This window comes from Marmota monax, unplaced genomic scaffold (assembly GCF_021218885.2).
Source record: "Marmota monax isolate L192 unplaced genomic scaffold, Marmota_monax_Labrador192_F-V1.1 WCK01_AAM20220418_F8-fsc00092, whole genome shotgun sequence".
Taxonomy (NCBI): domain Eukaryota; kingdom Metazoa; phylum Chordata; class Mammalia; order Rodentia; family Sciuridae; genus Marmota; species Marmota monax.
In genome coordinates this window covers 2,280,638-2,297,717 of record NW_026692583.1, presented here as the reverse complement: position 1 = coordinate 2,297,717, position 17,080 = coordinate 2,280,638, and the positions used below count along the sequence as shown (strand labels likewise).

The 17,080-nt window shown below is 44.5% G+C and overlaps 1 protein-coding gene across 3 annotated transcripts in view; it reads left to right on the top strand.

Annotated features, from left to right (window-relative positions):
* The window catches only part of Mlxip (MLX interacting protein), a 56,130-nt gene that overhangs the window by 26,339 nt on the left and 12,711 nt on the right, over window positions 1–17,080 (top strand). For all 3 annotated transcript variants that reach the window (XM_046446111.2, XM_058579842.1, XM_046446112.2), the window contains exons 2-6: window positions 12,208–12,314; window positions 13,333–13,418; window positions 15,149–15,238; window positions 16,274–16,315; window positions 16,529–16,700. In XM_046446111.2, coding sequence (XP_046302067.1) covers window positions 12,208–12,314; window positions 13,333–13,418; window positions 15,149–15,238; window positions 16,274–16,315; window positions 16,529–16,700 — 497 coding nt within the window. The remainder of the gene's footprint in view (window positions 1–12,207; window positions 12,315–13,332; window positions 13,419–15,148; window positions 15,239–16,273; window positions 16,316–16,528; window positions 16,701–17,080) is intronic.

Here is a 17,080-nt window from a genome sequence, read left to right as displayed (position 1 = left end):
TATCAGCTAGGTGGGGCCATGTTGAATACAATAAAAGGTGTTGTATTGAAGGGTGCTCCAGTTCAGGGGTGTAACTATGCAATTTGGTTTTGTTTTGCTGGTTTCACTTTATACTTTTTATTTTTATACTATTTAAAAATGTTACAAAAGTATTATGATCAGAAATGTGAAAGACAGGGCTGGGGTTGTGGCTCAGTGGTAGAGCACTTGCCTCGCACTTGTGAGGCACTGGGTTCCATCCTCAGCACCACATAAAAATAAATAAACAAATAAAGGTATTATGTCCAGCTACAACAAAAAGAAAGAAAGAAATGTGAAAGACGTGTATAGAAAACTAAAAAGTTTCAGATTTCACTTTTCCATTTTTTCCTGTATGGTGCTTGGGCTCGAACCCTAGGCAAGCATGGTACCACTGAGCTACATCCAGCCTTTCTCTTTCCTTTCTAGTCAGTTGAATAGCTTGAATAAGTAGAGAAGCAAACCCTAACCTGGAATGGGGACAGCCCAATTGGCACATCAGTGCAGCCCACCTTAGGTATAGCCCCAATCAGAATACTAGAGGCGTTTCCTAATTTTCTTCCATTTCCCTTTCTTTCTTTCTATTAGGAGATAGGGTCAAAGGTGGCCTTAAACTACTGGGCTCAAGTAATCCTCCTGCATCAGCCTGCCAAGTATCTGGGACTACAGGTGTGCATCACTGAGCCTGGCAAGAGTTTTCTTTTGAGATTTGACAATATGATTGTAAAGTTCAAATGGAAGAATAAATAGGCAAGAATTCTGAAATTTATTTTAAAAAATGATGGGCGCTAACCTTACTTGTGACAGTAAAGTATGTCACAAAGTTATAATTATTAAGTCAGGATCATGTTAATAGATGATGGAACACCAATCAGTGATATGAGGCCCTAGAGCAGACCCTACTGTATGTCATGACATAATATGTATTTATGGAAATGCCATTAATAAGTTGGGGAAGCTGAGATGGTCAGATACCTAGTCAGAATTTATTTTGGAGAACTGTATAAGGAACTGCATTTTGATTCCCTCCCCCACCCTCTGAAGAAGCAAGAGTTGAATGTGATAAATCACTAAAAATATGTTTATGGCCAGGTGTGGTACATAGCTGTAATCCCAGCTACTAGGGAGGTTGAAGCAGAAGGATGGAAATAAAGTTCAAGGCCAGCTTAGACAACTTAGTGAAACTCTGTCTAAAGGTAAAAAATAAAAAGAGCTGGGGGTGTCGCTCAGGGGTAGAGCACCCCTGGGTTCAGTCCCCAGTATCCCTCCCCTACAAAAATCCACAATAACTCGTAAGAAATGGAGCATTCAGATGTGGTCCCAGGTGTGTGTGGAAAGGCTGTGTGCTGGGGTGGAAGTTTAGTGGAACAGAAAAAGTGGATGGTTTTAGCAAGTTGGTGGGAACCACTGACTAGGCAGGATCCCCCTCTTATTCATTACACCAAAATATATTCTAGACACAACAAAGAGTTGAATGTACAAAGTAAAGCTGTGGAAATACTAGAAGGAAATGTAAATGAGTATTTTCACAGGCTTAGGGTAGGAAACCCCCTTTCTAAAATATGACACAAAAAACAAACATAGAAGAAAGGACTTACATTTTTACTACATTAATGAAAAAATTCTACTAAAATAGCAACAGTAACCCACCATATATTAAAAAATTAAGTGGGACCAAAAAAAAGAAAAAACCAAAAGGGCATGTACCTTAAATAGTCAAGACAAATAGGACAGGACATGGTAACTCTTTGGTGAGTTGCAGACATTTCCACCAGATAAAGAGCCTCAAGCCAACAGGGAGGGAAACATTTTACCTTAAGAAAACCAACAGGGAACACACACAAAAATATACTGATGGGGGCTTGGATTGTGGCTCAGTTGTACAGTGCTTGCCTAGCACGGGTGGGGCCCTGGGTTCTATCCTCAGCACCACATAAAAATAAAATAAGGATATTGTGTTCAATTACAACTAAAAAATAAACATTAAAAAAAAAAAGATGGTGATGGGAGTCAAAGTATCATTGAGCCAGATTTTGCCTGTAAAATTAGCAAGTATTAGTAATTAATATAAGTAATATTTTGGGGAAATAGGCATTATTCATTGCTATTGAGAGCGTAAATGAGTATAAATTTTTAAAGAGTCTTTAGCTATCACCAAATTATAAATATATATAAACCCTCTGATTCAGTTCTTTCATTTCTAGGAATTTTTCTTATAGAAACGGTCTCATAAATGCACAAAGATATAAATATTGGAATATTCATTATAGCATTGTTTATAATAGTAAAGAAACAGTGTTTGTTAATATGAATATCTATCTATGGGAAAGTAGTTAAATAGATTATGATAAATATGTGTAGTGGAATATTCCGTAGCCAATAAAATAATGTAAAACTCCGTATTCACATAATAAGATATCTGTTACCTACAAGTGAAAAAACATGTTATAAAACAAAAGCATGATCCTTTATTTGTTTATTACAATTATTCATATATTTATAGCTTTATCTGAATAAATATATTTTAAAAGAACACATGGGGGCTGGGTTGTAGCTCAGTGGTAGATTGCTCCCCTCACATGTGGAAGGCACTGGGTTCGGTCCTCAGCACCGCATAAAAATAAAATAAAGGTATTGTGTCCATATACAACTAAAAAAAAAAAAAAAAAAAAAGGACACAGCTCAGAAGGCTGAGGCAGGAGGATCGGAAGTTCAAAGCCAGCCTCAGCAAAAGTGAGGCACTAAGCAACTCAGTGAGACCCTGTCTCTAAATAAAATACAAAATAGGGCTAGGGCACTGTGGCTCAGTGGTCAAGTGTCCTGAGTTCAATCTCTGGTACCAAACACAAACCAAAACAAAGAAAAAGGACACATGGGCCAGCTACAAGGTTAGAATAATCCCTAAGACTTCTTTCAATAAATACACCAAATGCACATTATGGGGTTTGCAAAACTATCTCCAGGTTCAATGATTTGCTAGAAAGACCCCAGAACCCACTGAAGACTGATACACTTCCAGTTATATTTGATGACAGGGAAAGAATTCAAATTAACACCATCCAAGAGCAGAATTATTACCAAGTCTCCATCCATATTGCCTATGACTGACTTTTAGTCTCCAGCTGCTCCAGAGGTCCAGCTGAGACCTTAATCGCCAGCTGCTCAGGTGATCAGAACTGATGTCCCCTACTCCAAAACCCCCATGCAAACAAAACACTCCTATCAGGCAGGAGTTGCAGGGGCCTAGAATTCAAGGCTGAGGGTAAAGACTGTACCTGTCTTTAGATAGATATACAATATTCTCACCAAAATTTAAACGACTGTTCCTTCTAGGTGGTGAAATTGCTTGTGATCTTGCTTTTGTTTTTTGTACCATTCAGTATTGTTTGAATTTTCTTTAATGTGAGCATGTAATCTTTTTTCAAAAATCAGTAAGATTAAAAAAGGCTTAAAAAGAGATTAATGTTAAAACAGAATCTTTGCAGCCTCTGGGCAGGGAGGGAAGCAATAAAACACATAAGGAAAGACCAGTAGCTATGACTACACAAGCTTATGAACTACCTATTCAAACACATGCTATAATACACAAAAGACAATCAAAAGCCTCGTGGAGGGGCTAGGGAATAGCTCAGTGGTAAGGCAGTTGCCTAGCATGCAAAAGGCCCTACGTTCATCCTCAGCACTGCAAAAAACAATAGAACACGCAAAATCAAACCAAAGCAAAAGACCTAGAAGAATCATCTTTAAGAACTTCATGAACTGGGGCATGGTGGTACAAACGGAAATCCCAGCAGCTTGGGAGCCTGAGGCAGGAGGATCATGATTTCAAAGCCAGCCTCAGTAATTTAGGCTCTAAGAAACTCAGTGAGGCCTGTCTCTAATAAAATATTAAAAAAAACAAAAAACCCAAAAAAACAAAGCAAAAGAAAATCATGAACTGTAAATATCGATAATGTAAAATATTACAATGTAAAATAGCAAGAAAAAAGCAGTCAGCATTTCAGTGGATGTTGAAAAGCTAAGTACAATTTTAGTCCTCTTACCTGTTATGTACCAAAGCCAGTATCCTGGTTTTGATATTGTCCTGCAGCTATATAAGATATTACCCTTGACTGAAAAGTACCTGGAACTCTTTGTTCCATTTTTGTGACTTGCTGTGAGTCTATACTTATTTCAAAATAAAAAGTTATATTTTTAAAATACAAAGAACATGAACAGACAACTCATAAAATAAATAAAAGTGACAACTAATGTATAGATCTTTTTTTCTTTTTTTTCCTCCTATGGTTTGAACCAGGGCCTCATGCATGCTACGCAGGCACTCTGGCACTGAGCTACATGTCCAGCCCTTTTTATTTTTTGAAACAGGGTCTCAGTGAGTTGATGAGACTGGCTTTGAACTTGTGATCCTCCTGTGTGTATCACCATGCCCAGCATATTTTTTTAATTATTAAATCTCACTAACAAATGACACAAAATGAAGTGAGATACCACCTTTTTTTCAGTTGCAACTTGTTCCTAGAGGAAGGGGATCACCTGGGTTTTTATCTATCTATCTAACTATCTATTTATTTTAGCGCTGGGGAGCCCAGGGCTTAGTGTATGCTGAGCACATATTCTATTACTGAGCTATACCTCAGTGCAGACAAACATTTGAACATGGCTCTAAGTGGTGCTCTGCCCTGTGAGTCCATTTATGGCCAGAGTGTGACACTTTAAAACCCAGGGACATGCCCCACAATGACTAGTGTTTCCTCTGTGTTGAGCCCAGGGCCTCACACCTACTTGTAACCCGCTCACTGCTCTTGTGCGTGGGCATTTTGCAACTACAAAAGTGGACTCAGGAAGCTAATAAGACTTGTCCAGAAATAGAACCACTCTTCTTTCTTTCTTTGCTTAGAAGTGGTGTAAGTCTGGCGGTGTGTCTGTCTGCAAATGGAAGGCAAGACCATAGATCACTTGAGGTCACAGTCAGAGTAAAGGAGAGGTCAGTGTTGTAGCCAGGTGGAATTCCCACATACTCTTGTTGTAGCTCGCCTTGCTGTAGAACAGAACTGGAACAGGACTTGCAGCCTGTGTTCTGCCTTGCTGCTACAGCCCTTAGAGGCTGTTCCTCTGCAGGACTTTCTTTTGAATGTAAAACAAATCAGGTAACCAACATAAGGGATGAATTTCAGGTGCAGGAGAGGTACCCATGCTCAGGCATGGGAGCAGGCCCCAAACCCCCTGGGCTCCTCTGAAGGAGCCCTCCTCTGAGTGGCAGCTTCAAAGTGCCAGGGCGATTCTTGCATGTACATTGCCCTCCTCCTGCCCTGCACTTGCTGTGGCTACTCACCATGTTCCAACTCCTCAATGAACCTTTGTCCCTCTACAGCCTGTTAGTTTTGGCTCTTATAGCCTGTGGGACCAGGCCCAGAACCCAGGACAATCCAACAGAGACTGCTCTTTAGAAGAAGAAGAATTGGAGTCTTGGAGGAGAGATGAGGCTGAGCATTGTGCCTCCACTCACTCATTAAAGACATCCGCTTAATAACCATTATCCTATCTGGTCTGGTACACAGAACTGTCTCATTCACAAGTCCATGTCTGTCTGTGTGGTTAATTGCCTTTCCAAAGCTCCCAATTAACAGGAGCTTTATATGTTCCTGAACTGTGTCTGATCTTTTTTTTTTTTTTTTTTTTTGCTTATTTAGGGGGAAAATATTTATTTATTTATTTATTTATTCATTCATTCATTCCTGTGATACATTTGAACAGTACAAAAAAAAAAAAAAAAAAAACAGTAAACAGTGAAAACTTCCCACCAGGCCCCATAACTGTCTAATTCGTTTCTCTAAAGGGGATTGCAGTTATCAATCAATGTTTACCTCTTTCTTATGTGTTCTTCCAGAGATTGGCTGGCTGTCTATTCTCCTCACTCCCCTTCTTCCTCCCTTCCTTTCTTCTTGTTTGTCTGTGTATATTATATACCCCCCTGTTAAAAATACAGATGGGGCTGGGGATATAGTTCAGTGGTAAAGTGCATGCTTAGCATATGTGAGGCCCTCAATTTGATTCCCAAATCAAAAACAAACAAAATTGCACCACAAACAAACAAAATTAATAATGCCTCTTATAGATTGGGCCTATATATTAGCACATAAAAATGCTTTTTAATGATCCCGTAGTGTTCCACTATATGGATATACCAGTGTTTGAACCGATCCCCTCTGATGAACATCTAGTTTGTTTCCAGCCTTCCGCTACTGCAGATAGTGCTGGGGTTTAGTGTCCTTCTGTTTGTGTATTCTTGCCTGTGTGCAATTGGATCTATAGAATCAATTTCTACAACTTGAATTGTGGATCAAAAGGATGTGCATTCAAAATGTTGATAAGCAGTTGTCAGCTTGCTCCCAGCGAGGCTCACAATTGTTTTTGCCCATCATTATGTCCCCATTGCCAGCTCAGTGATGAGACCTCTCTCCCCTGCCAGTGTTCTGAACCATTTGGGAAATATGACAAGGGAATTAGTTTTTGGCAACATTGTTCATGGTAGCCCAAAAGTAGAAACATCCCAGCTGTCTGTCTGTCCATAGAGGAACAGAGGAATAGAATGTGGACTAGAGGAATAGAAAGTAGGTTCATCCCTTATGTGGGTTACCTGGTTGGTTGGTTTGTTTTACATTCTAAAGAAAGTCCTGCAGAGGAACAGCACACAGTGGAATAGGATTCAGCCTTAAAAAGGAATGAAGTTCTGAACCTGCTACAACATGGGTGAGGCTTGAAAATATGTAGAGCTGTGCGTGTGGCCCAGTGGTAGAGTGCTTGTGTAGTATTTGTGAGGCCCTGGGTTCACTGCCCAGCACCACAATAAAATGTAGAAAAAGGAAATAAAAGAAAATATTATGCTAAAATAAAGAAGCCAGACACAAAGAGCCACATATTGTATGATTCCATTTATATAAATTGTCCTAGAGCTAATGCAGGACTAACCGGTGACAAAAAAAAGTTTGGAGCCAGGCGCCATGGTGCATGCCTGTAATCCCAGCTACTCAGGAGGCTGAGACAGGAGAATCGCGAGCTCAAAGCCCATCTCAGCAATTTAGTGAGGCCCTAAGCAACTCAATGAGACCCTATTTCTAAATAAAATACAAAATAGGGTTGGGGATGTGGCTCAGGGGTGGAGCGTCCCTACGTTCAATCCCCAGTACCAAAACAAACAAACCAAAAAAAAAGTTGGGGAACTAGGTAACGGTGATGATTGTGCAACATTTTGAATGTACTTAGTGGCACTAAATCATATACTTTAAAATGGCTAAAATGGTAGATTTTATGTTACATGTGATTTATCATGATAAAAATAAAAAGTACCATCAGATGATGGCTAAAATGTTACCATGTTGTTGATCGAGCTGAAGATGAGCTTGTGAGTTAACCCCAGACTGACTTCCTCCCTCCATGTCCTCCCTCCAGTGCAGAGCATGGTGAATATGGGCAGCTGCCTCCCAAGAGAAGAGGGGAATGGCCTGCCACCTCTACCAGTCCCTCATCTGCTCTTACACTGACACCCTCTCCACCTGTCTGTGAGGAAGTAAGGAGGCAGGGCTGGGGATGCTTTGCTATTGGCCAACCCACCAAGCAGCATCAGGAACGATGGGGACATGTTGCCCCATAACATATACGATGGTATAAACGAATGGAACAGACCCTGAGACCTCTGCCTTCTTCCTGTTGGAGAGAAGGTTTGACCAGGAGTTAGGTTCCAATCCTGCCTGAGACCAACAGAATCCCAAATCTGTGGCCTGCTCCTGCCCTCCCTCACTTTGCTGCCCTTCCCTGTTTTCCTACTTATCTAGCTTGGCCTGTGTAAGCCTTGTATTTTAATTTCCTTTCATTCCAAAATAGTCTTTTGCCAGACCTCTGAAGAATTTATGGTTTGTTCACTCGGTCCAACAAAGTTTTGAGAGGGATCTTTGTTGTCCTGTGAAGTTCCTGTTTCATGTCCAGAACCTGCCTTCTAAGAAGGGTGGCCAGGCTGGGTGGTATGAAAACTTCTCTTCATGGAAACACTTAGTATTCATTTAAAAACTGGATGTAAAGGCATTTCCTTGTACCAGACACTATGCTGGCAGCCCCAAGATGAGCTGGACCTAGACAGTGGCCTTCCTATATAGTGGGCAGGGAGGCTTAGTGGATGGTAAGTCCCATTGGGATCATTGTTCTGACATAAGGAGGGGCAAAGTTGGGAGGCAAAGGCTGGCAGAGGACGTCACGGTATTTGGCGGAAAGCTAGTGGTCTCAGAAAATTTCATCAGTGGTCCTGGTTATGCTTTGAAGAAGAAATGCATTTGGACCAAGAAGCGTATTTCCATCACATCTGGAAGATGAGTTTTGCTGTGGCAGTGTGGGGGCAGAGTCCGAACTAGAGAGACTTTCTGGAAACACTGCTCATGGCTCTGCCAGGGAACAGCTGCCTTTTCCCATGAAACTAGAAGCTTCTCTAAAAGGCTGCACAAGGGAGCCCCAGCAAACAGAAAGGCAGCTGTTCCCTGGTATAACAAACAATGTACCTGAGCATCTTATAGGCCAAGGAGCCCATCAGGAAGGTGACTTAGAGAGGCTTACCCCAGCATTTCCTAATATAATTTGTCTATTGTCATATTGTAACATCATTTGTCTTGGTAACCGTTGATATCATAGAGCAATGTGAGTTGCATCTTCAGATCTTTATTTGGACTTGCTGTGGTGGGCAGGGAAGTCTGTACCTTAAGTTTTGCCTTTGCATTTGGGCCCATTTCTTTGTGTCTGTGGAGCGCCACCTATTGGCTATGAGGATAATATAGGAACCTGGACTGATGGAAGTTCTGAAATCTTGCATCTTCCTGCTGAAATGGGACTGTACTTGACCTAAACATCAAGGAGAAGGGAAACATTTCATCAAGCAGGGAGGAAGAAGTGAAGAATCCTCAAACTCACCCCTGTCAGGGGGAGCACATGGAGCACCACCAACCCAGTGGGAGAATCCAGAAAGCTCTCTGCAAGAAGCAGCATTTAAGCTAAGGCCGAGGAAAGGAGGGGAGGCCCACACTGTTCCTTCTGCCTGCGACTGGTCAGGGCAGTGAAGCCCTCAGTGTCCGTCCAGACAAGGCTGGAGGTAGAGCCTACAAGAAGCTAATAGCTCCCTCCCACCATGAAAAGACAATCCTCTTTCCCTCCAGTGCAAGGTTGAATTTCTTTACCATCCCACTCCTGTTGTGCCTTGTTGAAGGTGCTGGATAAGAAAAGCTAGAGTTGGATTTTTTTTGTTTGTTTTCTTTCAGTGCTGGGAATTGAATCCAGGGACACTTAACCACTGAACTACATTTCCAGTCCTTTTCATTTATTTACTTTTGATACAGGGTCTCACTGGTTTGCTCAGGCTGGCCTTGAACTGATGATCCTCCTGCCTCAGCCTCCCAAGTTGCCGGGAGTGTAGTTGTGTGTCAGTACTCCAATTTGGTTTATATCAGCAGGTGATTAATTTGGAGACCACATTAGGGCACCAGCAGCTCCCCAGTCTGTGTGGGTACTCTGCAGCCATTTCTGGGAGGCCAGTGTTTGGTCAGATTCTGGTCCTACTGAGGATGTAGAGTAACCTTAAAATTCTTACTTCAGAATGAGGAAGGGGTGTCAATTATAGGGAAAGGTTGTTTTGTTTTGTTTGTTAAAGAGTGAAAGAAGTGGGATTTATTCAAGTGTGAAGAATAAAAATAGAGTTGGCAGGGGCAAGAGGGGACCCAATAGGGGTTGCCAGGGTTTTGTTTTTTTTTCCTTAAGGAAATAAAGAGACAAGGACAGTGTTATTTTCTTTTGTTTTCTAGAACCACCTCCCTGGCCATATCTTCAGTTGCTAGAGAACCTCGCACAGGAGGGAAAGAGGATTGTCTTTTTCATGGTGGGAGGGAGCTATTAGCTTCTTGTAGGCTCTGCCTCCAGCCTTGTCTGGATGGCCACTGGGGGCTTCACTGCCCTGACCAGTGGCAGGCAGAAGGAACAGTGTGGGCCTCCCCTCCTTTCCTCGGCCTTAGCTTAAATGCTGCTTCCTCCAGAGAGCTTTCTGGATTCTCCCACTGGGTTGGTGGTGCTCCACGTGCTCCCCCAGTCTTTGCTTATCCTTCACACTCAGCACACAGGCCTGGGAGAGCAGGGCCCCTGCTGCCCTGCCCGTGTCCTTCCTTGATTCTTAGCACTTCACCACACAGAGTAGGTGCTTGATACTTGTTGAATAAGTGGGAAGCACTGAAGAAAGAACCCTTGGCCCCACAGCTTTGGGGGCTCACAGGCACCACAGGGCTGACCTTCCTGTGTCTCTGCTGGGATTGAGGGTGCGCACAAGGCACCTCCCTCTTCCGCCTGTGCAGGAGCTGCAGCCACCTGGCAATGTGGCAGACATCTCAAGTCAGGAGATGTTAAAAAGATAGCTTTCAGGACTAACTAAAATCTGATTCTCGAGATAGTTACTCACAGTTTTTTTATATTTTGCTTTAGGGTTTAACAGATATGGGGTGGGGAGAGGAGAGAGAATCTATATGTGTAAACACATGCCCATTCTTATTCAATCCTTAGTGAAATACTCTGGAGGAGGGGCATTTTATTTTGATTCTACCAGGGAAAGGCTGTGCCAGAATAGATGGGTGCCTGCTTAGCTGGGGTATGCTGTACAGCAGAGGCTCTGAACCCCAGAGGTGTGGTGACAGGTCAGTCACATGGAGATGAGCCAGGTGGACTGGGAAGCAAAAGAAGCACTAAAGGTTTTGACTCTTCTGAGGTTCCTGACCTTTTGGGCAGAAGCTGCTGTTACTCGTATGTCCCCTACATGCAAAGAATGTTTCTATGACATGTCCTCTGTGGGGTGAGTTTTCTGGCCAACATAATCCAAAGCTTGGGCTCCTTGATGGCTTGGGTGGGAAGGTAGAGCACCCTGGGTTCAATTCAACACATAAACCAAAGAATGTTTATTATTTAAGTACCTCCTTTGGACACTCCAGCAGCTGCCTGATTGCCGACACACCTCTGCCCCTCAGAGGGCCTTTCTGAATGGGTTTGGAGAAGAGACAAGGCTGTGGCCTGTGACCAGATAGATCACTCCAAACCCCCTTTAATACAGACCAAAAATAATACCTTGCCCATCTTAAGCCATCTGAAAAAGGGACCCCTCTGCCAGTTGTTCAGAGTGGCCCCTGGCAGGACACTTGGAAAACTGAATTGCTTGAAAGCCTGCACCTCCAGGGAGCTCTCTGCCAGCTGTTAGCTTGGTTTGCAAGTACCTGTAACCTGTTCCAGGAAAAATTACTAAGTAAGCCCATCCTGGTGGCAAGAGAGATGCAGTCACGTGTGTATACACCTGTGCTCAGACATCTCTGCATCAGGTGTTGGTGTTGTCTCAGAGGCTGACTAAAGCCAAGAAGAGAGGCCAGGCCAGCCCAGAAGGGTGGCATTGGAACAACTTCTGGAAGGCAGAGCAGGGGCTGGGCAGAGGGAGTTCCTTCCTTCATGAGTGAGGACCCAGTGTCAGGGACTCTGAACAGGAGGAACTCCCAGTCATTGAGGCCCTTAGGACATTTGTATGCCTGGATTGCCCGTACCACCCCTAATTGTTAAAGAGTCTACCTTCCAATTCTTCCTGGAGTATGTGAAGGGTACTTGCAGACCAGGCTAACAGCAGACAAGGAATGCTGCTGAAGGCATGGCCATCTTGGACAGTTCAGGTTCCCAAGTGCTGTGCCAGGAGCCACCTCCAAGCAATGCAGAGAGGTCCCCTTCTCATAAGGCTTGAGAAAGGCAAGTGGGGACCAGGGACAAAGGAAGTGGGTCAAGACCAGGGAAAAGGAGCCTAGTTTTCATTCAGTGGTCAACAGATTTCTTTTTGGTATTTAATTCGGAAAATGTTACAGATAGACAAAAGTAGCCCAAAGAGTTAAGTGAACTTCATAGTATCAACTGCTGCAGTATTTATGCCCTCCATGCCTGACACTTTTGCCATCACGCCCTACTCCTACCCCATATGCTGTGAAAAAATCCTGAAGTAACATGTGTTCTGTCAAGCCTACTCTGTGGCTGGTAATGAATCCATTGAGAGTTCTGGGGTTCCCGAATGACAGGGCAGCATGGATTAATTTCACTTCATTTTCCAAGAAACTACTAAGTCTCCCTGCTTTGTCTCTCTTTCAGTGGGAAGTTGGTGTCTCCAAAGTGGAAGAATTTCAAGGGCCTGAAGCTCCAGTGGAGAGACAAGATCCGGCTCAACAACGCCATCTGGCGGGCCTGGTACATGCAGTGTGAGTGCCTGGGTATGGGGCTGAGGGCCTCCAGTTATCTGGGATCAGATGTCTACCCACTGGAGACCTGAGCAACTTGGGACCCAGAGCTTGGAGGCATCATGTTCTAATAGGAGAGTTTCTCAAGCAGTCTGTGGAGATGGGAAGACCAAGCCAAATCCCAGAGACCTGGATACTCAGCTGTGTCCAGGCATAGTTGGCTGACAGAGCATAGAGTCTGGAGGGACAGATGTGTGAGACCACTGTTCACAGTGTAGTGTGCTCAGTAGCATGCTAGACGCTTGTGCCCAGAGGAAGAGGAAGGGGTTCTCTTCAGGGGAGTCAGGAGTGAAGTCAAGAGGTGACATTTGAGGAGCTGGAAAGTAGTTCTTGTTTTCAGCAGGTCTGAAAAAATGCAGGCAGGGCTGGGTTATAGCTCAGTTGGTAGCGTGCTTGCCTCACATGCACAAGGCCCTGGGTACCACACACACACACACACACACACAAAAAAAAAAAGTCTTAAAAAATGCAGGTAGCTGGGCATTATAATATATAATATATATAATACATAATCCCAGCAACTCGGGAAGCCAAGGCAGGAGGATCACAAGTTTGAGGTTAGTCTGGCAATTTAGTGAGACCCTGTCTCAAAATTTAAAAAAATAAATAAAAAGAACCACGCTGTAGCTCAGAGGTAGAGGACCCCTGGGTGAACCCCAGTACACACACATAGTTTTTTTATAAGTTGCAGGCACAGCTGTGTCCTGTACCCAGGAGCTTGGATACCACAGGACCCAGTGACTCAAGTTGAGTGGACAAAGCATTGCTAGCGCAGGCTGCACCCCTCTCCATGAGCCAATTCCCTCTCTTGCTCACACATTATTGTCAGATTCTTTGCCTTTCACCTGGATGGCTTCCAGGGGAAAGAGAAGGAAGGAACACTCTAGAGGATCTCATCTTGAGGGAAGAGTGTGGATAGGTAGGACAGGATTCCTTCAGGGTTCTTGGTGCAATGACAATGTCTCATCTCTCTTTTCAGATTTGGAGAAGCGCAAGAATCCCGTGTGCCACTTTGTCACCCCACTGGATGGCTCTGTTGATGTAGATGAGCACCGCCGACCAGAGGTACTTGGCAAGCCATCATGGTGGGCTGAGAAAGGAAACTGCTTTTGCTTCCCGGGATAGACTTGCTGAGGGCTGAGTTCTGTGGGGGAGACTGGGTGGAAGAAGCAGGGTCCCATGTTGTGACAGCAGTTAGTATGAACCTAAGAAGGCACAGGTGGCCTCCAATACCCTCCAACCCACAGAGATTCCCTCCTTAGGCCAACCTGGTGGAGACTCATCCTCTCCTCTTGTATAAGTGGGTCTTTCTTCTGGAAGTTATCAAGAGAGAAGCCTGCCTCCTTACAGAGCAGATGTCATTACTCCTACAGGAACCTGAGATCACTAGATACTGAGAGCAACAAGAAAGAGCACCCTTTTAAAAAGCTGGTTGCACAGCAGTATTTTTAGTATATTTATGTTAATTTAAAAGTGTAAGTGTGCACTTGTGATTATATGTGCAAATGACATGTCTAGAAGGATATAGAGATTCATTCATTTCTTATTTATTTATTTATTTTGCTGCTGGGGATGGAACCCAGGGCCTCATGCATGCCAGGCAAGTGCTCTATCACTGAACTGCATCCCCAGCCCTAGAAACCTTTTAATAGAGGGTCCCTTTGGGAAATGAAATTAGAATGGGTGCCAGACAATGAAGGCCGACTCTGTTTTCACTTTTTTCTTTTTATCTAAGAATGCCTTTCTGTTATGATAAAAGAGGGGGTAGATTTAAAGTAACCTAATGAAGTAGTCCTGAAACTCTCAGGTATAATCTGCTGTTTAACATCATATGATTTCCTTAGGTATGATGGAAATATTGAAATTGTTTTTAGCTGGGCACCGTGGCGTATGCCTGTAATCCCAGCAATTCAGGAGGTTGAGATAGGAGGGTCACTAAATTCAAAGCCAGCCTCAGTAACTTAGCAAAGTCTTAAGCAACTTTGTGAAACCTTATCTCAAAAATAAATCAATAAATACATAAATAAAGTAAATTAAAAAATTTTTAAAAAGATTCTGTTTTTAAAAAAGTGATCCTTAGGCTGGAGTTGTGGCTCAGTGGTAGAGCACTTGCCTAGCATGTGTAAGGCATTGGGTTTGATTCTCAGCACCAAATATAAATAAGTAAATAGAATAAAGGTTCATCAACAACTAATAAAAATTTTTTTAAAAAATGATTCTTCATTGTTACTGACACAAACCATGAAGGTTTGCAGGTGAGGGGAAATGAGCTTGAAGCCTGAAGGCTGGGCCTGCATTGGGCAGAGTAGGTTCTATCCTGAGTCTCCAGGGCCACCAGGGAAGGCATGTATCCTGCTGCAGTGGAAGGGTGGATTTGGTGCTCTTGCGGTACCTGATCCACCTGAAACCTGTGTGATCACCTGCTCATTTTCACCCTTTGAGAAAGCAGCAGAGGCTACTGGAAAAGATATTATATGGGCTGCCCATGAGGTTCTGGAAGACTCCATGCTGGGAAAGAGTGACTCTGCTTTCTCCTGCGCCCCAGTGCGGATCCTTAGGACCCAAACCAGGATTCCCCTTAGATGTTTTAGGTCTTGAAATGAAAATGTGTCTTTAATCAGAGGGCCAGAAGAAATGCAGCATGCTCTGCGAGTGAAGTCGCAGCCTCGCAGTGATGAGGTTCCCAGAGCTGGGTCGTCCGAGGCCCACTCTGAGTAGTGGATACTCTGGTGTTCACGACTGAGTTTTGTTGATCATCTAAGACTGCTCTTTTCAATGTGGCCTCTCTATTACAGGCCATCACCACAGAGGGGAAGTACTGGAAAAGTCGCATTGAGTTTGTGATCAGGGAATACCACAAGTGGAGGACCTACTTCAAGAAAAGGGTATCTAAAAATGAATGAATGAATGAATGAATGAATGAATGAATGAAAAGGGTGTTGTGTCACATTTGTCGCAACTAAAACACTCAGGGTCACTCCAGGGGAACTGGGCTGCACAAAATAACCACACAAGAGACAGAAATATCTTTTTCTTTGGGGGGGGGGTCCTGTGACGGCTCCTCTGACTTTAAGGGTTCGCAGAAAGAGTGGGCGCGTGCTGACCCCTTTTATTGAGGAGAAGCCATTCAAGTGAGGCCAGCGGTCAGGGTTCAGGGGGCTGAGTCTAGCTTCAGGATGTCTGCTGTCAGCAGGTTGACTGCCATCTAGGAAGGCCACAACCAAAGGCAGAGCAAGAGAAGGGGACACACAAAGGGCATTTCCATGGAACATTCTATCCTAAACAGGGCAAAAGGGTAATATCACAAAGGAACAGGTGAGCATAGCCCGACCCATGGGGCTACAGGGAGGCACGCCTACGCGTGAAGACACATTCTGCTACTTCAAGGATCGGGGCAGCCATATAGGGCCACTATGAATGTGGCCAGATCACTACGAAAGTGACAGACAGAGCCTCTATCAATCATGGGAAGGAAAATGCTGGTTACTCAGCACGACAGCCCCCCATAGTGTTAGACTGGGGCTCCCCCAAAGAACATGTTCAGGAAGCCCCTGTAGAGGAGGGAAGGAGCACAGCCCCCATTCAAAATACTGGCCCAAGGCCCTGGGCTCCACACTGCTCCACCAGAGGCAGAGAATCAGGAAGGAAAGTGGGAAGCCAGCATTCACACCCTAAGTGGTGGCCTTCAGTTTCCTCAGCTCTGAACAGGGCGTTTCTTCCACAGACCCTGGCTGGGAACCTCCTTTTTGACCAAATCCTGGGGATGGCAATAAGCAGGGTCCCTCTCCCTGCCTGCCTCCTAGAGAGATGAGGCCCGGGTGCTTCCAGAGGGTTCACTCACATTGTGGGGAGATGAAGCTGGGTCCTCTTCCCTCCCAGGGCTCTTGGTGACCCCCTGGTCCCACTCCTTTTGTCCATAGCTACAGCAACACAAGGATGAAGACCTCTCCAGCCTGGCCCAGGTGAGTGATTCTGTGGGCCCTGCCTGGGAGAGCTGTGGGACAGAGACTGCCCGAGGTGGAGACAGGTCCTGGGCAGGCTGGGAGGAGCTGCCCTCTACCTCCCGCCTCATCTTCACAGCACGGCTCTGTGGCGCGCTTCCCAGCACGGTGGGACTGAGGATTCCGAGTTCCACAGCTGCCCTTTGATGTTTCCTCCCCCTCTGTTGGTGGCAGGATGATGACATACTGTATTGGCATAAGCATGGGGATGGCTGGAAGACCCCAGTGCCCATGGAGGAGGATCCCCTGCTGGACACGGACATGCTCATGTCAGAATTCAGCGACACCCTCTTCTCCACACTTTCATCACACCAGCCAGTGGCCTGGCCCAACCCACGAGAAATAGGTAACCCCAGCTCAGTCCTGGAAAGCTGGCTTCTCTGCCAGGCCTCTCAGGGTCATTTCTGAGCTGCTGCATGTCATCTGTCAAGGCTAGGCAGAGAGGAAGAGAAGGATCAGCCGACCTCCTTCACTTAGGGCCACATGCACTGAATAGGATGGGGACTACAGATTGAGTCACACTGCAGCAGCTGTCATTCCCTTGGCACCACTGTGAGACAAAAGCAGGGGTGTGGTCTGAACCAATTTAATGTTTCTGATATTAAATGTTAGATATTATTTCTGATACTGTCCTGCTGTCCTCTTTAGTCAGGGACACATGCCAGTACTGAGATCTACATGTCAGGGCCATGTGACTCTAAAGAAAACTGGAAGCACTTCTGGACC